Below are 15,814 nucleotides of genomic sequence, written 5' to 3'. Positions count from 1 at the left end.
TAAGTGTGACATCCTTTGTATAAGTTAACAAAAGATACGCAAATACAATGACATGTAAACTGTTTCAAAAATGAAATTTTATAATTGGCATTTTGGAAAATTGAAGGCTTGTGGCTTTGAAAAACAACAACTATTATACAATAAATCTACTAATAGCTGCTTCTGTAGAGACCTAAAAGAAAACGTTCCTCTCTCTGCCCCACTGCCACCCCCAGGGGAAAGGGGCTTTCCTTGCCTTTGATTTTAAAAGGATATCTGATTTCTTACAGCCATTACAGAGTCAAATAATAAGACTGGTTCAGATACAACAGTGAAGTGAAGGAGCAACAACTCCTCTTACTTCAATTCTGCACTTAAACCAATAGACCCAAGTCCTTTGAAATATGATCATCAATGCAATTATGCGCTGAACTGCCGTAAATTAACAGACAGTCATCTGGGAAACATAAAACAAACCTGTGACAATGTGCTTCTAATTGCACGGGAGATCAGGATGTTAGTGATATTTTATATTCTGCTTCACTGCCCACTAAGCAGCATATATCTTCATAATAATGCTTTTTCCAAGTAGAAACAACCCAAGGAGTCATAACTCAATTTCTAAGATGAAGAGGAAACCAAAGGGAAAAAATATACAACTGAAACAATGCCCCTAGTATTTGGACCAGAGGTGGGAGGGGCAGGAGAGAGAAAGAAAGGGCCAAAATAAATTTAAATGACGGCTTTGATACTGTTCTTCAGGTTTGTACAGCAAGCTAAACTCACCCCAACTTCTCTCTTTCAATGATTCAGACATCTCCAAAAGTCCAATAATAAAAAACGGCCTGCCTGCCATGTGCAGGAATCTGGCCTGGGCAAAGGGGTAGGTTACAGACCTCCACAGAAGAATCCTGCTCGTGCTAACGAAGTTCAGTCCACAAAGCACAAAGCCCACTTAGCACACATATGCCATCCAACCAACCGCTTAGTATCTTTATAAACACGAGTGAAAGATAAGGTTACATGTCACACGAGGGCTGTGGCGCAGAGCACAGGCTCCTGTGTGCTCTCAGACAGATACCCAGTCTTTGTTGTTTTGAGACAGGATGGAAACCGGTGGGAGAGGCTGCCCCCTTGTGTCCGTCTGGATGCAGCTGTGGCCTGGATAGAGCTGGAACAGGGGCTGCACAGTCCTTCGTGGGCTTAATGGCTTCAGAGAACAATCTCTGCCACTCAGCCCCTGCCCAGAAATCAAGGCCGGTGTGAGAATCACACCGATCTCCGAGAACGTGGCAGTGCCTTGGAATTGGCTCAAGAATGAGAAAGCCGCCTGGCCCTCTGGAGGCACAGCCACGTGTAGCTGGTCCTTGTGACATCACACCATGAAGAATACTGTACAAAATCACAAATGGGGCAGACGAGCTCTCTAGACTAGGAGGCACCTGAGCCCTGCCTTCCCTTGGGAGCATCCTTAGCCCAGGAGATCAGAAAGGGGCTTTGAGTGACTCCTGGGGGCAGTTCTCGCCTCAGGCAGCTGAGGACTAAGCTCCCGCTCGAGTGCACCAAGGCTAAGGAGCCGAGACACAGAGTACCTCTGCTCCTGACCTCACACAGCCCAGCCTTTTCCAGTCCAGAGTGCACCTGTGTACCTGCCAGAATGCCTGGGACATGCTGAGGGAAGGGAGAAGCAATTAGCGTCAGTGTACTGAGTGAGCTAAACAAAGAATCTCTAGGGGTAACATCACCTTGGCTCTGGGGTTCTGGACAATGTCATCACATTAAAATGTCTCTGTCCTGACAGCCTTTACTGAGAGATGTTCAGACTAAAAGGATTTTGCTCTCACCTATAAAATCCCAGAGTATTATAATGAAAACCAAATGTGTTCACTTCTAAAAAAAAATGTTTTCTACACTTTCTAACTTACTTTTGTACCTAAGAATATTTTAAACTTTGAAAAACATAAATGCTGAACAGTAGGTAGCTCTGGCTGTTCATGTGTTCTCCCAACTAAGCTCAGTGATCTTATTAACTGATTTACTCATCCCACCAATATTCACTGATTAAAGTAAGTTCTTTCCAAGTAGAAATGTGGGCAATAAAGTATATTTAAAAGAAATTCACTAGTAAGTGCATTTAAAGTATTACAAAAGTACCACACGGCTTAAGAACAACAAGCTGTTGAGATTTTCCTTTAAATAAGTCAAATCAAAGGCTCTGACTCCTCAGCTACCCACCAACTGAGGAGACGCACGCACTCATTCAAACCACACCAACTTCCTACCAGCCTAGCCACCTACCACGGCAGAACCAAAGCCAGTTCAGAAAAAGGCTAAGTAGTCTTTATTATTTTCCTCATGCTGTAAAAAGAGGAATATCATATTTCCTCCTAAAATATGCCCCTGAAATTTTAAAAGATTTAACCATATGGAAGAGATCTGAAAGTGTGTAAGAAAAGGCTAAAGACCTGGAATCCTAATTCAATTTCCCCTCACATTTTAACAGGAGTCTGCAGCAAACGTTTACTTTTAGAGATATTCGCATCAGGAAACAGAACAAAAGGCTATTGTGTGTTAAACATGTGAGGTCTCTCCAGTCCCATCTATACAAACTTTTCAAACATCAGGTTGGAATTAAATGATTTTAAACTTTAAATTAACTATTTCCAGACCACAAAATCTATTCCACACTTACCGGTCAGTATAAATTCTCCAAGTGAGTTATAGCTGAGTTCAAAAGTAAAATCTGCATTTTTCAAGTGCCAATAAAAGAACTTTCCTTTAGACTCTGACACACACACACACACACACACACACACACACACACGGACTTGTTAAGAATGCCATTGGCTGTTTTCATTTCCTCCGCCAACAAAAATTCTCATCTGCCTTTGATACATCTGACTCCATATCACTTCTGATGGGAAGCATATGGGTATCAGTCACATCACTCTCTACTATTTTCCTATTAAACAGGAATCACAACTCTTCCCCTAGATTAACAAAACTGAACAGAAAAAATGAAATTTACAGGCCTGCCCTGATCACTATAAACATCACTATGACTTAATTTGTAATCTGTGTCCTATCACAGGCCTGTTAAACATATAAAAGAAAACGAGATTTTCTATGATTAGTGGTGTGGCCATTTTAAAACATGTCCACAAGTTCTTTGACATGTCTCCCATCAAAAGGTGGAGTTAGTTCCCTCCCTTTGGATATAGGCCAGCCTCATCAGGGACTCCCTTCTGTCTAATAAAGAGAAAGTGGCAGAGCAGGGTCACAAAAGCTGACGAAGCTTCCTCCTTCCTCTTCCCACTGGGATGCTCCCAAGAAGGACCCGGCCACCAGGCTGTGAGGAAGCCACACGTCCCAGGCCCCAGGCCCACTCCCAACCAATGTCCCAGCAGACAACCAGCATCAACCACCAGCCATGTGAGTGAAAATGGCCTTCGGACAATTCTAGTGCCCAGGCTCTGAGCACCTCAAATGACACCATGTGGAAGGGAAAAAAAACAGTCCAACCAAACCATGCTCAACTGCAGACTGGAGAAAATAAAAGCTGTCTTTGTGTTAAGTCCGTAGGCTTTGGGTGGCTTATTACGCAGCAACAGATAAGTAGAACTTGCAGATTAGTTCAACCAAATCAACCACCCATCGTATGCTTTTCATTTCACCACCCCGCCCCAAAAGACAAACCTCTTAAGTTTAAAAAAACACAAAAATACTGTGCTGACAAACCTTGTCTCAGTCACTCAGCTGAGCAACCTGATGGCTGGAATCCCAGCATCCATTACCCTTGGCTGCCAGCTGGCTTTCTCTTGGGATATTTGCTTTTCATGTACTAACAAACCAGAATCCTTGGCCTTCTCCTCTGTCCTACCTTAAACTCATTCCTAGCTTTGAAAAGTGGCTCTTATTAAATGCATGGCTTATGAAACTGCTGCTACTGTCACATATGCTCTAGTTTTTAAATCAGTGAACAAGTGATGTGTTGCCTAAAAAGGTAAATCTGACTGTATGGCTAGTAACTAGTTCCAGATGCTTTGATGGAGCCACTCAAATGGGTTACCAACCCAACCACATAACCAAATTAAAAATTTATCATTCATTCTAATGAGCACCAGGAAGGGAAATATCCTAATTACTGAAACAAGACTGTTCTCCAAGAAACACAAGCCTTAAGTTTCCAATAATTTAGAACTAGAAGAGTCTTAGTCATCTAGATGGACATGAGTAGGAACTCTTCTTGCCACCAAACAAAAGGAACCCCAGCTTAGAGCACTCACAGACTACTTAAGCAGCACTTTTTCTTAAAGAACTACCACATTTCACACCAAGTTATGGATCTACATGCTAATTACTAAAATGCACCATGTAAAAGTCTAAGCACACCAGATAAAAGAACCAGACTAAAAACGAGATCAGTTATTTCCCTCAGAGATTTCACTAAGTTTGTGACATGTTAGGTAAACCCCCAGAACAGACACACATGACACAAAGCACCACCCACCTAGCACGTTTCCTGGAGGCACCTCCTCTAGATCTTGCAGCTCCCTTCCCATCAGGAGATACAGGTGCTCCAGAGTGCAGGAGGCCATGTGGGGGACAGGAGGAAGGTCACCTAGTGGAGCTGAGAAGCCTAGTGGCACCTGGGAAAAGAAAAATGACAGAATGTAAGTTACGAAGCATTAAGTGAAAACCTTAGCCAATATCTATAAAGTTATTGTAATTCTTAAGTAAGATGCGGTGCAGTCACATTTCATATAAATCTGCAACATGAAAATCTGAAGTGGTGTTATATAAAAATGTCTCACTTCATGAATAAAATCTCATACAGTGAAACCTCTCATATTTTTAAAAATAGTCAAGCCCTGGCCGGTGTGGCTCAGTTGGTCAGAGTGTCATCCCATAAACTGAAAGGTCATGCGTTCCATTCCTGGTCAGGGCACAGACCTAGGTTGTGGGTTTGATGTTTCTCTCTCTCTCCCTTTCCCTTCCCCTCTCCCTAAAATCCATAAAAACATAGGCTCAGGTGAGGATTTTTTTAAAAACTATAAATATATGAAACTAGTCAAGAATCCGAAATAATCATAAGCTTTATAGCTCAGTTGATAGAAACCCTGTTGCAAGCTGGTGGTACCACATAAGCTAATAAACGAAATCCCCATACACAGCCCCTTGCTAGTACTGCTGTGAGCACGGTCACAGACCATGTTCTGGTGACAACTGCTATTATGTGAACACTCGTCATTACTCTCATCACCTAAAACTGTTTTAATCTTATTACAATGTCCTTCAAGCCCTTAACAACAGCCGGTGCCAGTGCCCAGGAGCCATGAAGATGAGTCATGCAAGATGCAAACGTGCTGCAAGGGTGACAGGTGTCTGAGCCCCCATTCTGTTTACTCTAAAGGAGATGCTGTCTTGAGTTATTTGGGCCCCACACAGATGCTGGTGTCCGAGAGCTTTCAGTCGCCAGCTTATCTTTGGCACCTACGGGCCCAAGGTACCATGCAAGTGCTACGAAGAGGAAAAGATCACGATGTAGCATATACAAAGCTAACATCATGAGCATAAAGCAAGGGACAAAAAAAGCAATACAGCAAATAAACCCACTGAAGCTCAGAGGAGGGAGAAGCTGTTATGTTAGGTTAAACTTGGAATCATGAAAAAAACAATGGCCTCCAGGCACATGTGACATCACACGTGCATGTTCCGACTCAATGACCACTCTGCAGGGCAGCTCTGAAGACAGGTGGGAAAGAAGAATTAAATACGATTAACAGAATGACCCACAGACAGTATGAATGGCTACTTAACCTACAGATAAGTTACCATTAGCAAGACGGTCTAGCGAGGTCGCTAGACACAAGGTCAACATATAAAAACTGTATGTCTACAGATCAGCAATAGAAAATACATGTTTCTAAAAACACTAATTTTAAGAATAGCAACAAAATATAAGTTAGGAATAAGTCTAATAAATGTGATTAAAGATCTTAATGGAGAAAATAATAAAACTTCAATGAAAAACATTTAAAGTAACCTGAATAGACAGAGACACCCAACACACTGCATAATGCTGACTCACGACAAATACAGGCACGGCTCACAGCGGTGCCGGTCAGTCCCAGCAGCGCTTCTCACAGAGCCTGACGAGTGAGTTCTGTCATACTGCTTCTTGCTCATCCTGACTGGCTCCCCGGACCTCAGGCACCTTCACCCTCCTATGACCTCCATTGTTTAATTACTATGCATACGGCTTATGTCCAAAAATGTTCTGCCACAGCTCTAGTGTGTGGTTTCCTTTTGCCCCTTGGCTCTGGCGTATTTGGATGCTAGCTGTTCACCTGCTCAGATCCCCATTGATCAATTCCTGGGATCTGCCTGCCATGCACTGCTGCTCACTGCCCACGCAATTGACCTGGGTCACCAGGATTTGGATCTCCCCATTTCTTGAAGATCTGTCCTGGCTCTAACATGACATCTGTTCTTACCAGTTCTTTCCTCAAGCCAGGAAGAGAAAAGTCTTGTAATTATTAAGGCCCAAAAACTTGGTTCACATACTAGTTTAGTTTCCTAAGTGCTACTAAGTGAGAAAGGTTTACCAAATGTTCCCAAGGCAACACAAGAGGAGATACACGAACTCACCCAAATGTGCCTTTCTAGAGACAATAAATCTGCCAATAGTGTAATTATCAATCTCACCAATACGAAAGACATCAAAACCTTGAAAATGTACACTGAAGTTTTACTTCCAATTCTTACCCGTTGCAAAAACTCAACAGGACTGTATTTGGGCCCCAAGACAAAAATTTTCTTTCCTCTTCGAGCCACACCACTAAACACCCGAGCGAACGCGATAAACGTCTCTTGGTTGTCTTCTTCCTCTGGCACAGGCTTAGGGGCCATGCTCTCCACCTGCTGCTCTCTCCCTGCCAGAAACAAAAGGGTAATAAGTGCCAAGAATGCCCTCTCCAGTCTGGGAACTGACGGGAAACAGAGGGGAACAGTGAATATGACAGATATTTGGACCAGTTTCAGCAAAGAAACACCAAGAATAAAAGAACATTGATAAACACTATAATGAAGGTGGAAGCTCAAGAGCTACGGACGAGTGTCCCAAATGAAGCAGAAGGTATTCTGCACCACAGCCAATTTAGGGAAGCTGTACCTGTCGGCTCTTCTCCCTCTGGACTTGCTCCAAGGGCACTCCCGTCGGAGGTGGACTGGCCCTGTGCTGCTGCGAGCTTCTCTGCGTGCCTTTGTCTTGCACGCTCACGCCTCTGCATAATTTCTTCTTGAGTGAGAGGTCTACAGGATATCACACATACGTTAGCATATGGCAACAACAAGCATCTCTCAGTCGGCTCAAGCAGGAAAACAGCAAGTATTAGTGTGACTAGATAAGATGACAATTGGTCCCAGGTTCCTTCCAGGCTGAAGGTCCCTCCAAGTTCTCTGCCCAGCCCTAGCAACAGGAGAGGCGGCCTATCAGGCTTTCTCTGAGAATGTGGTGTCCCCAGCTGTTCTGATCTTATGAACTGGCATCCAAGAGCCCACGTCCCCACGCAGCATGCACCTTTCTCAGATACCCATCCTCCCACCAAACATACACCATTTCCCAGCCTACTCCCCCCTACCCTTACCTCGGCCTATTCTGAGGCAAAGCTTTAGCATCGACTGGAAACATTTTGGAAACAAAGATAATAACTGGAGCAGTGTCTTCACTTCCACATTTCATAAAAGCTAAACAAACAGAAAGTAAATGTGTCAACATTTTTTCCCTTATTAAAAATCCAGACTTTTCTGGAGAACAATCTAGATGTTCTGACCATGGCATCGTCTAGGATGTGAGCAGCCTATGGTCCTTTACAGCTACAGTGAAAAGTCCATTTAGAAAACTACACAACTGCTAGAAAAGTAGAGCAAGAGCAAGTAGCACTGGCAAAAATGAGGAAACAAAAGCAAATTAACAGGGTGGGAGGAGGGCTGGGGGAACTCACACAGAGAACTGGAACCAGTAAATGGGTTAACCACCCACAAGCCCTAATAAATGTTCCCCTATATCCAACAGAGAAGGTACAGAACTGAGGAATGCTACCCAAGGTCACCAGTCAGCAAGGGAGCTTGTTGATAAAATACATAAAAATCAGTAATAGACAAAAATGTATTATCATGACAGTAATAAAAAGCCTTACAAATAAATTAAGGTCCATTATTATTAAGATGTCAATTTTCCCCTAAATCTATAAATATCTTTTTTTTTTAAATCCTTACCCAAGGATATGTTTAGAGAGGAAGGGGGACAGGAGAGAGAAAGAGAGAGGAAGAGAGGGAGGGAGGGAGGGGGAGGGAGGGAGGGAGGGAGGGGGAGGGAGGGAGGCAGGGAGGGAGAGAGAGAGAAAGAGAGGGAGGGAGAGAGAAAGAGAGAGGGAGGGAGGGACAGGAAGTGTGCAGCTGGACACAGGAGTGTGGAGTTTGGGGGGCAGCTATGCACTGGAGATACAGATGTGGGAACTACGAGCGTATCGTTGTCACATGAAGCCCTGAGACTAAATGAGATCCCCAGGAGAGTGAATGCAGATAGAAAATAAATGTGGTCTGAAGATTGAGCCTTGCTTGGGGGCACCCGCAGTAAACCGTCGGAAAGATGGCGAGTGACAAGAAAAAGACATTAAGAATAAGGCACCAGGGCACCAATCGGAAGCATCTGGAAGCCTGGAAGTCAAGGGAAGACAGTGCCTCGAGGAAGGAGTGACCAACCGTGTCCAATGCTAGTGACAGGTCTAGTCAGATGATTTAACAAAGGAGAGTTGTAGTGGCCCTGGGAAGAGGTGCAGAGTGGTTGGGGGGATGGAGGCTGCAAATCCACTAGAACGGGAGGAAGAGCAGTGGAGACAGTGAGTGCACCTAGAGGAAGTTCCAGGGCCTGAGAGAGCTGGGATGGGAGGTGCCCTTCACGGGGAGTGTCGATACAGGGCTACTGGGGAGCAGCACAGCCCCTGGAACCTTCCACAGTCCTTGGGGTGACGTGGCAGCTCAGGGATACAGTCCTGGCTGCTCAGAAAAATGGAATATGACACCATTATGAAATGAGATCGATGTGAAGGAAGGAGACTCAGAGGCTCTGGTCTTCCACCCCACCGACAGAGAAAACCAGCTACAGCAAAATTGAAACTCTGAGGGAAAAAACGCAACTGTTTACTTATGGAAGTGGCCATTGGGCAAGTGGGTCTAGAGCAGCCTGGCCTAGGACAATCAACACGAGGGTGCATCTTTACCTCACCTGCTTTCAGTGCCTGGGTTTCTGGCGGAAGGGAGTCAAACGTGTGTGATCCTGAGCACATCAGCTTCTCCACTCTCTCGGACGACATATCAAGGGGACTGGGAAGTTTCTGACACACCATAGCTGACGTCTGTTGTTAAGGACTCAAAAACGTGGGTGAGTGCACTCCACCAAGGAACAGATTCCTGACATGCACTATACTGAGGTAACAATGCCTGGGCTGTAAGGCAACATATACTGTGTGCATCATATCTCAAAATACAAATATAATTCCAGGGAGTCATGGACTCTCTAAGGCCCAGAAAGTATTCTTATGACGGATATTCTAATACACTGATGACCCATGGAACAAGTGAGGAGACAGAGCTTCCATAGTAGCGTAGCTACCTCTGAGCTTGAAATCCTAAATTTTTTTTCACATGGTTTCCATCTATGTTATCTTTTATAAAATCGCCATCATCCACGAGCTATGATACAAGAAAGTCCCCTATCAGAGCCAGTGTCCATCAGAGCTCTGAACTGAGATAACATGGCTGGTCCCCACCCAGACACCCCAGCCCACCACATGAGTGCTGACTGGTGGCCAAAGATCAATGAAGAGAGTTTAAATAAAACAGTGATCTAAAATACCGAAATTACCTATATGTAAATTTTAGTAAAATAAAAAGTTTCTATTTTTACAGATCACTAAACAAAAATAAAAAGAAACACCTTCAAGTCATTATAATAAAGGATACCAAGAACAGCATGGGATATGGGTAGCCACTGACTGCAAATGGCACTGATCTGGACTTTAGGGTCTGAATGTCGTGCCTCCCGGGCTCCAATTTTTAATCCTAAAGAAGTCACTATTTTATCAATTTTTTCTTTGTCCCTACAGCAAACATACAAGATTGGGGGGGGGGGGGTTACATACAGATAGAAAGGAGCAGTGAGAAAAAGGAACTCAACATTATTTGACACATTCATTCCTCATGTATTACTTTTTCTACAAAAAACTAAAAAATGATTGGAAGGGGCTCCTGCCACAGTATAGGACCCAATCTCCACTCCTATGCTTTTAAGTGAACCTTTCTTTAAAGCTTTTCGTGAGGCACCATTCCACTACCTCCTTAAACAAGCTATGCCAACCGCTGAATGTCTTATAAATGCACACTAAAAAGGCATTGATCCAACTCTGGAATAACCTAGAAACTAAACTCACTACCGCAAACTTTCTTTTCCACTTGCACCAAGCAAGCTTTTGCCCAAGTTCCCCACTGATGACCCTAGACAGCAAGCCCCTCTCTACCACAGCTACTATTTTATTTTAAACTGGGTTTGCAAAAACAAAGGTCCAATGTTTCTTTCCATCCTTTCGTCTCTTCACTTCAGCACTCCATAAAATATTTCTGTTCTATCCCTTCTGCTACCCTGGACTTGGGTGACCCATACCCCTTAAATCGTCTCCATACCCCGTAACCAACTCATCCATAAAGGTTCTCTTCACTTTCTCCGTCTATCTCAGCTTTCCCTAGTTTCCTCATCAAACTGGAAACTGAGGCAAATTATGTTGCCCAAAGATAAACAGTTTTATACACTCTTACTTTTTCAAGACAGCATCATACAAACTCCATATATTTTCCAGGATCAACTGTACAAATAATGGTTTCTTTCCTTTTGCCTGTAAAAAAGAACGTATATGCTTAGGTTTCTGAGTATTTAATAGGTATCTTAAACATTCATTTTTGGTATGTTTTATTATCGATACGTCTCATTTCTACTAGGAAATATTTATTCAACAGCAAAGTGGAGAAAAGTAGTTATAATAACCCCACTGTTCTCTTCTTATGGGAACTATGGACTTCACAAAGGACAAGACTCTGGGGAGCATATCACTGTGGCTGCCCCACTACTGCCATCAAAAAACCACAGAGCCCTGGCCGGTGTAGCTCAGTGGCTAGAGATTCAAACACAAAGTCAGACTCTCAAACATGCTCTTTCCCACTTCACTGCACTGGCTCCTTTTAAAATATAGTTTATTAAAAGCTTTTAGTGGCAAAGGAAAGATGTTCACAATGGTTTTTTTAGACATAATGTCAAGCAAAAAAGCCACTACATGACATAAACAGTATAATCTCAACTGAGGGATGTATATATTCAAAAACAATAAAAGAAACTAAAACCGTAGCATTAGCAGTGCTGGCCTCTGAATTTTTTCTTTCCAGTGCCTTTATGAGTACTTCCTAAAAGAATATATATGCTCTTCAATGAGAATAAATTTATAAAACCCTGAATTTTACATTTAGGAAAAAAGCCCCAGGAAAAGGGCACTTTGAGGCATGTTGACTCGGGAGTCCTACACAGCCTGTCTACAGAAGGCGGAGTTCAGGGAGCACCACGTCTCCCATCAGCACTCATGTGACAGGCACTGGATAAGAAAAGGCCTCAGCTGAGACTAGGACTGTAGTGCAGGCCCTACAGAGACGCGTGAGAGAGACGTCTATCTATGGTGAAGGCGACACACAAACACATGATGCAAAGTATGGTCTTCAAGGGACCAGGATCTGAGATTTTTCTGCTCTAAAAAAAAAAGCAATTCTTTGTTCCCTACATGTAAAGAACTCTATTTAAGCAGTATTTGGATGCAAGATTCCCAAGCTTTAACCAAATATACACAGTGAAAAATGCTTCACGAACTGACCCACGTAAGCCAAATTACATCTATGACAGGTGTTACAGTACAGGTTCTCTTAAGGCAGGAGCGCAACCCACATTCAAAAGGGACATACGCCACATTACCTGGTCAACCTTCATAATCTTCTTAGCCTTCATATTTATGTAATAATCTCCCCACAATGTTTTCATAAGAACTTCCCTTTTTATGCCAATTTTTTTACTGTAGATTTTGGCAAAGTGCTCAATTCTGAAGGAAAAGCAAGTGTTTATGTTATTAGTAACAACAGTAAGAATAAGTACAGCTAACACTTAAGTTTTCCTGTGCCAGGTACTATTCTACTTTATTACTAAATGCAATCATCTCAACTCTCCTACGAGGTGCGAATTATCTCCCGCTTTCTACAGAAAAGGGTAAAGCAGAACAGACATCACAGGTAACAGGTGAAGCTGGGATTCAAGCCCAAGCACCTAGGTCCAGAGCCCACGTTCTTGTGCACTGCTCCCTACATCACATGAATCAGAATTCAGGCTATAGCTCCCTTTTTTTTTTTTTAAAAAACCTCATCAGAGGATATGTTTCTATTGGTTTTTTTAGAGCAAGATGAAGGGGGAGAGAGAGGAAGAAGGAAGGAGAGAGAGAGAGAAACATCGATGTGAGGCAGAAACATGAATTGGTTGCCCTGTCTTGCTGCTACTCCAGGGATGAGTAAAAAGAGAATCTGTATTCTTTCTTACAACTGGAGTGCATTACAATTATCTCAAAATAAAAAGTTCAATTTAAAATATCAGTTGGGTGTAAAATCCAGAGATTTAATTAGATGCAAATGAACTTACCCGAAGCCCCACCCGTCTATGGCACTAGTGAACACCACGTTCCCCTGATCTGGAGAGAAGTACAGGTGAGAGTCATCCGTGTCCTCCAAGCCAGCGCTCCAGTCATACACTTGCTCTGCTGGGTCAGAGTTTGGGTTCCCCTGGGATTCGCTTTCTCTCTCTGCTCTTTCTTCTAGGACTTTAGAAGTAAAAAGAGTTGCCGTGAGCGCATTAATCTAGGAGAGAGAGTGAAATGGCAGAATGTCAGCCGGATGCTTAGCGTGCCCAAGGTAGGGGACCCCGTGACTAACACTTGTTAAGCCTAGAGAATCATCCATCAGTCAGTTTGGGCTCACATTACGCTGACATTTACAATAAATAACTTCCATATTATCAACCCATTCTTTCCAAACCCAGCAAGACTAAATTGTAAGGCTTTTGAATGGTCGTTTCTGTGGCTATTTTAATGTAAACATTAACGTGTCATACCTTCACCCATTTTTCAGGACTGGGGCCTGGAGACAATAGGAACTCATGGTTTCCAACCCACACAATCCTAGTCTGCAACCTTAGCCAACTCCCTGGCCCTTTCTCACATCAGCTATTTAAACTTCTCACCACTTTCAGGCCCCCCTTCTGACCTCTAATGCCCACCTACTTTCACTCTCCAGTAAGTAATCTTATTTCCTGTCTCGGAGAGAAAATGGAGCCTATTATTCAGAAATCTGCAAGCTCCCCATATTCCAGCCCATTGGCCTTTATCTGCAAATCCCACTGGCCCCGTCTCCTTCCATTGCAGGCAGGAATATTTCACCTGTGCCAATCCCCGGCCATCTCTACAGAGAGCCAGACCCACTGATCCATTCTTGTTCACTGCTCTACACTCAGCATCACCCCCCTTCAGCAAATATTCTCAAGTTGATCTCACCAATGGTGCTCCATTGTCTGGAAGAAGAGTTCAAACCTACATACATGGCGCACAAGGTTCACGTAATCTAAGCCCTGAATTCCTTTCTACTCCCACCTCCTGTCACTGCGTAACATGATCTGATTCTTCATCTGTAACAACCAACCTGAAGTTCTCCGAATAAAACACTGTACTACGCTTTTTCTTGCCTTTACGACTGTACGTCTTATCCCTTCTCTCTCAAGTGCCCCGGCCACAGTTCTCTACCTGGCAAACACCACCCTTCTTCAGTCTCAACGCTTCCGCTGTTAAACTTTTCCCAACTCTCTCTTCCCTCTGGACCAGATCTGGGTGAGGTGGCCCTCACCTGTGATCTCAAATCACACCAGGGCTCATCTCATCGTTCTGACTCCCTCTCCACAGTGAGATCTTTGACCTGTCTGCCATTACATTCACAATCGCTAGCATACAATGGACACCCAAGAATTCCTTTATTCAACATGTAACCACGTAAATGTTCGCCGAATAAAATGAATGCATGCTTAGGTTAAAATTTAATCTCAAGACAGGTAATAAAAAACCAAAGAGCCTCTTAATATTGCTTCCCTTTGGAACCAAACTCCAAGATTTTAAACAAGAGAGCATTAAAACCTACTGTCCAAGCTTTATGCTCAAGGATGCTTCCAGGAGGGGGGGACTCCTGAGAGAATGCCTGTCCTGCGGCCTCCGTTGTAGTATGGTGATTCCAGCCCATATGAATCTTATGTGGAAAAGTGAATTTTCTGTAGCATTGCCTCATACTCAACTTAGCAACTTCCTTATGACTCTTCTTTGAGCCCTGATTTTAAAAATACTCAAGTAAAGAATAAAATACCTGCTCTAAAATATTCTTGAGGTGAGAATAGGCCTCCTGTGGGGTGAATTTCAGTTCCACTATCAAGCGATCTATCTTATTTATCACCAACACTGGGCGGATATTTTCGAGCCAGGCTTGTCGCAGAACTGCCTGTGTCTGATTAAAACAGAAAGGAAAATATAAAACGATTTGAAACAATTAAAGCACATTAAAAAATCTTGATTAATAATCAGCTCATTTCCATACTCCTTTATCATAACTCAGACTATGCCTGTCAGACGCAGGTGCTCACGAGACATTCACAAACCACACGTTACATCAGCAGAGAACTGCAGACTAGGAACCCTCCTTGCCTTCATGAGACTGACAATTTATTTAGGAAGAATACATAAAACTGCGTAAAAGACAGTGAAGAACTTAGTGGAATTTTACACACACACACACACACACACACGCAGATTTTAAAAACAAACACTTATGTTGCCAACACACTGAACACTCCCTCAGAAGGCCCTGTGTACACCTTACTGAACATAACCCCATCTGCTAGCACTAACCACTATTCTGCTCTTCTACAATCAGGTGTGTTAATTTCACTTATCTTGTCAGGATACCTAAGATACTACATGGACTAAGGCTGTGCTACTCAAGCTGAGGTGCCTGTGCCCTTAGGGAAACCAGAGGAGAAGCTACAGAATAATTAGGGCACATCTTCTAGGAATTATCAACTTGACTCCAAGTCACTTAAACCTTTTACTATTCTTTCTGTAAAATATTAATAAACATGAAATAAACAAGGGTATATTAAGAAGTAGGCTGTAAGTTGACAACATTTTAAAAATAAAACATAAGGTTTCAAGAAAAATTATTAAAAGAACAGATTAGAGAGCCACACCGAACTCCACGCCCATCAGAGCTAAGTGTTCACGCTGACCTTAGGGGTGAACTTTTCCAACTTTGATGGAAAGATGAGAAACACCAGATTAAAGACACAGAAGAGCAGGAGAAGGAGTCTGCTCTCAACATCCTCTCACAGATCAGAAACCTTTCCCACTGGAGTAAAACCACAATACTGTCCCAAAATCCAGCATTTCTCCCACTTCTGCCGAGTCCCTGTATAAGAGGATATGAGACACTTCAAGTACGTAAGTTAAAGTCATCCTCTCTAAAATCCCTTCAAAAGGTGGGTGACTTAACTCCACCGTAGACTGGAACGCTGCTGAATGTAAAATGTAAAACTGACTTTGTCAGTGACATGTCTAACTGCACACAGTAATCAACAGTCAGTTCCTCCTCCTTCCCACCTTCCTCA

General features: G+C 43.1%; 1 protein-coding gene across 1 annotated transcript in view; it reads right to left on the bottom strand.

Moving 5' to 3' along the window:
- Positions 1–15,814, bottom strand: part of EFL1 (elongation factor like GTPase 1) — a 49,097-nt gene that overhangs the window by 28,869 nt on the left and 4,414 nt on the right. The window contains exons 5-14 of the mRNA XM_016215679.2: positions 14,521–14,658; positions 12,761–12,975; positions 12,050–12,173; positions 10,855–10,931; positions 10,006–10,142; positions 9,269–9,391; positions 7,629–7,728; positions 7,154–7,293; positions 6,748–6,914; positions 4,490–4,628 (exon numbers count right to left, since the gene is read on the bottom strand). Coding sequence (XP_016071165.2) covers positions 4,490–4,628; positions 6,748–6,914; positions 7,154–7,293; positions 7,629–7,728; positions 9,269–9,391; positions 10,006–10,142; positions 10,855–10,931; positions 12,050–12,173; positions 12,761–12,975; positions 14,521–14,658 — 1,360 coding nt within the window. The remainder of the gene's footprint in view (positions 1–4,489; positions 4,629–6,747; positions 6,915–7,153; positions 7,294–7,628; positions 7,729–9,268; positions 9,392–10,005; positions 10,143–10,854; positions 10,932–12,049; positions 12,174–12,760; positions 12,976–14,520; positions 14,659–15,814) is intronic.

The sequence above is a fragment of the Miniopterus natalensis genome, chromosome 22 (genome assembly GCF_054644295.1).
Source record: "Miniopterus natalensis isolate mMinNat1 chromosome 22, mMinNat1.hap1, whole genome shotgun sequence".
NCBI classification, from domain to species: Eukaryota; Metazoa; Chordata; class Mammalia; order Chiroptera; family Miniopteridae; genus Miniopterus; species Miniopterus natalensis.
Note: the sequence above shows the minus strand (reverse complement) of the source record. Positions and strands in the feature narration are given on the sequence as shown.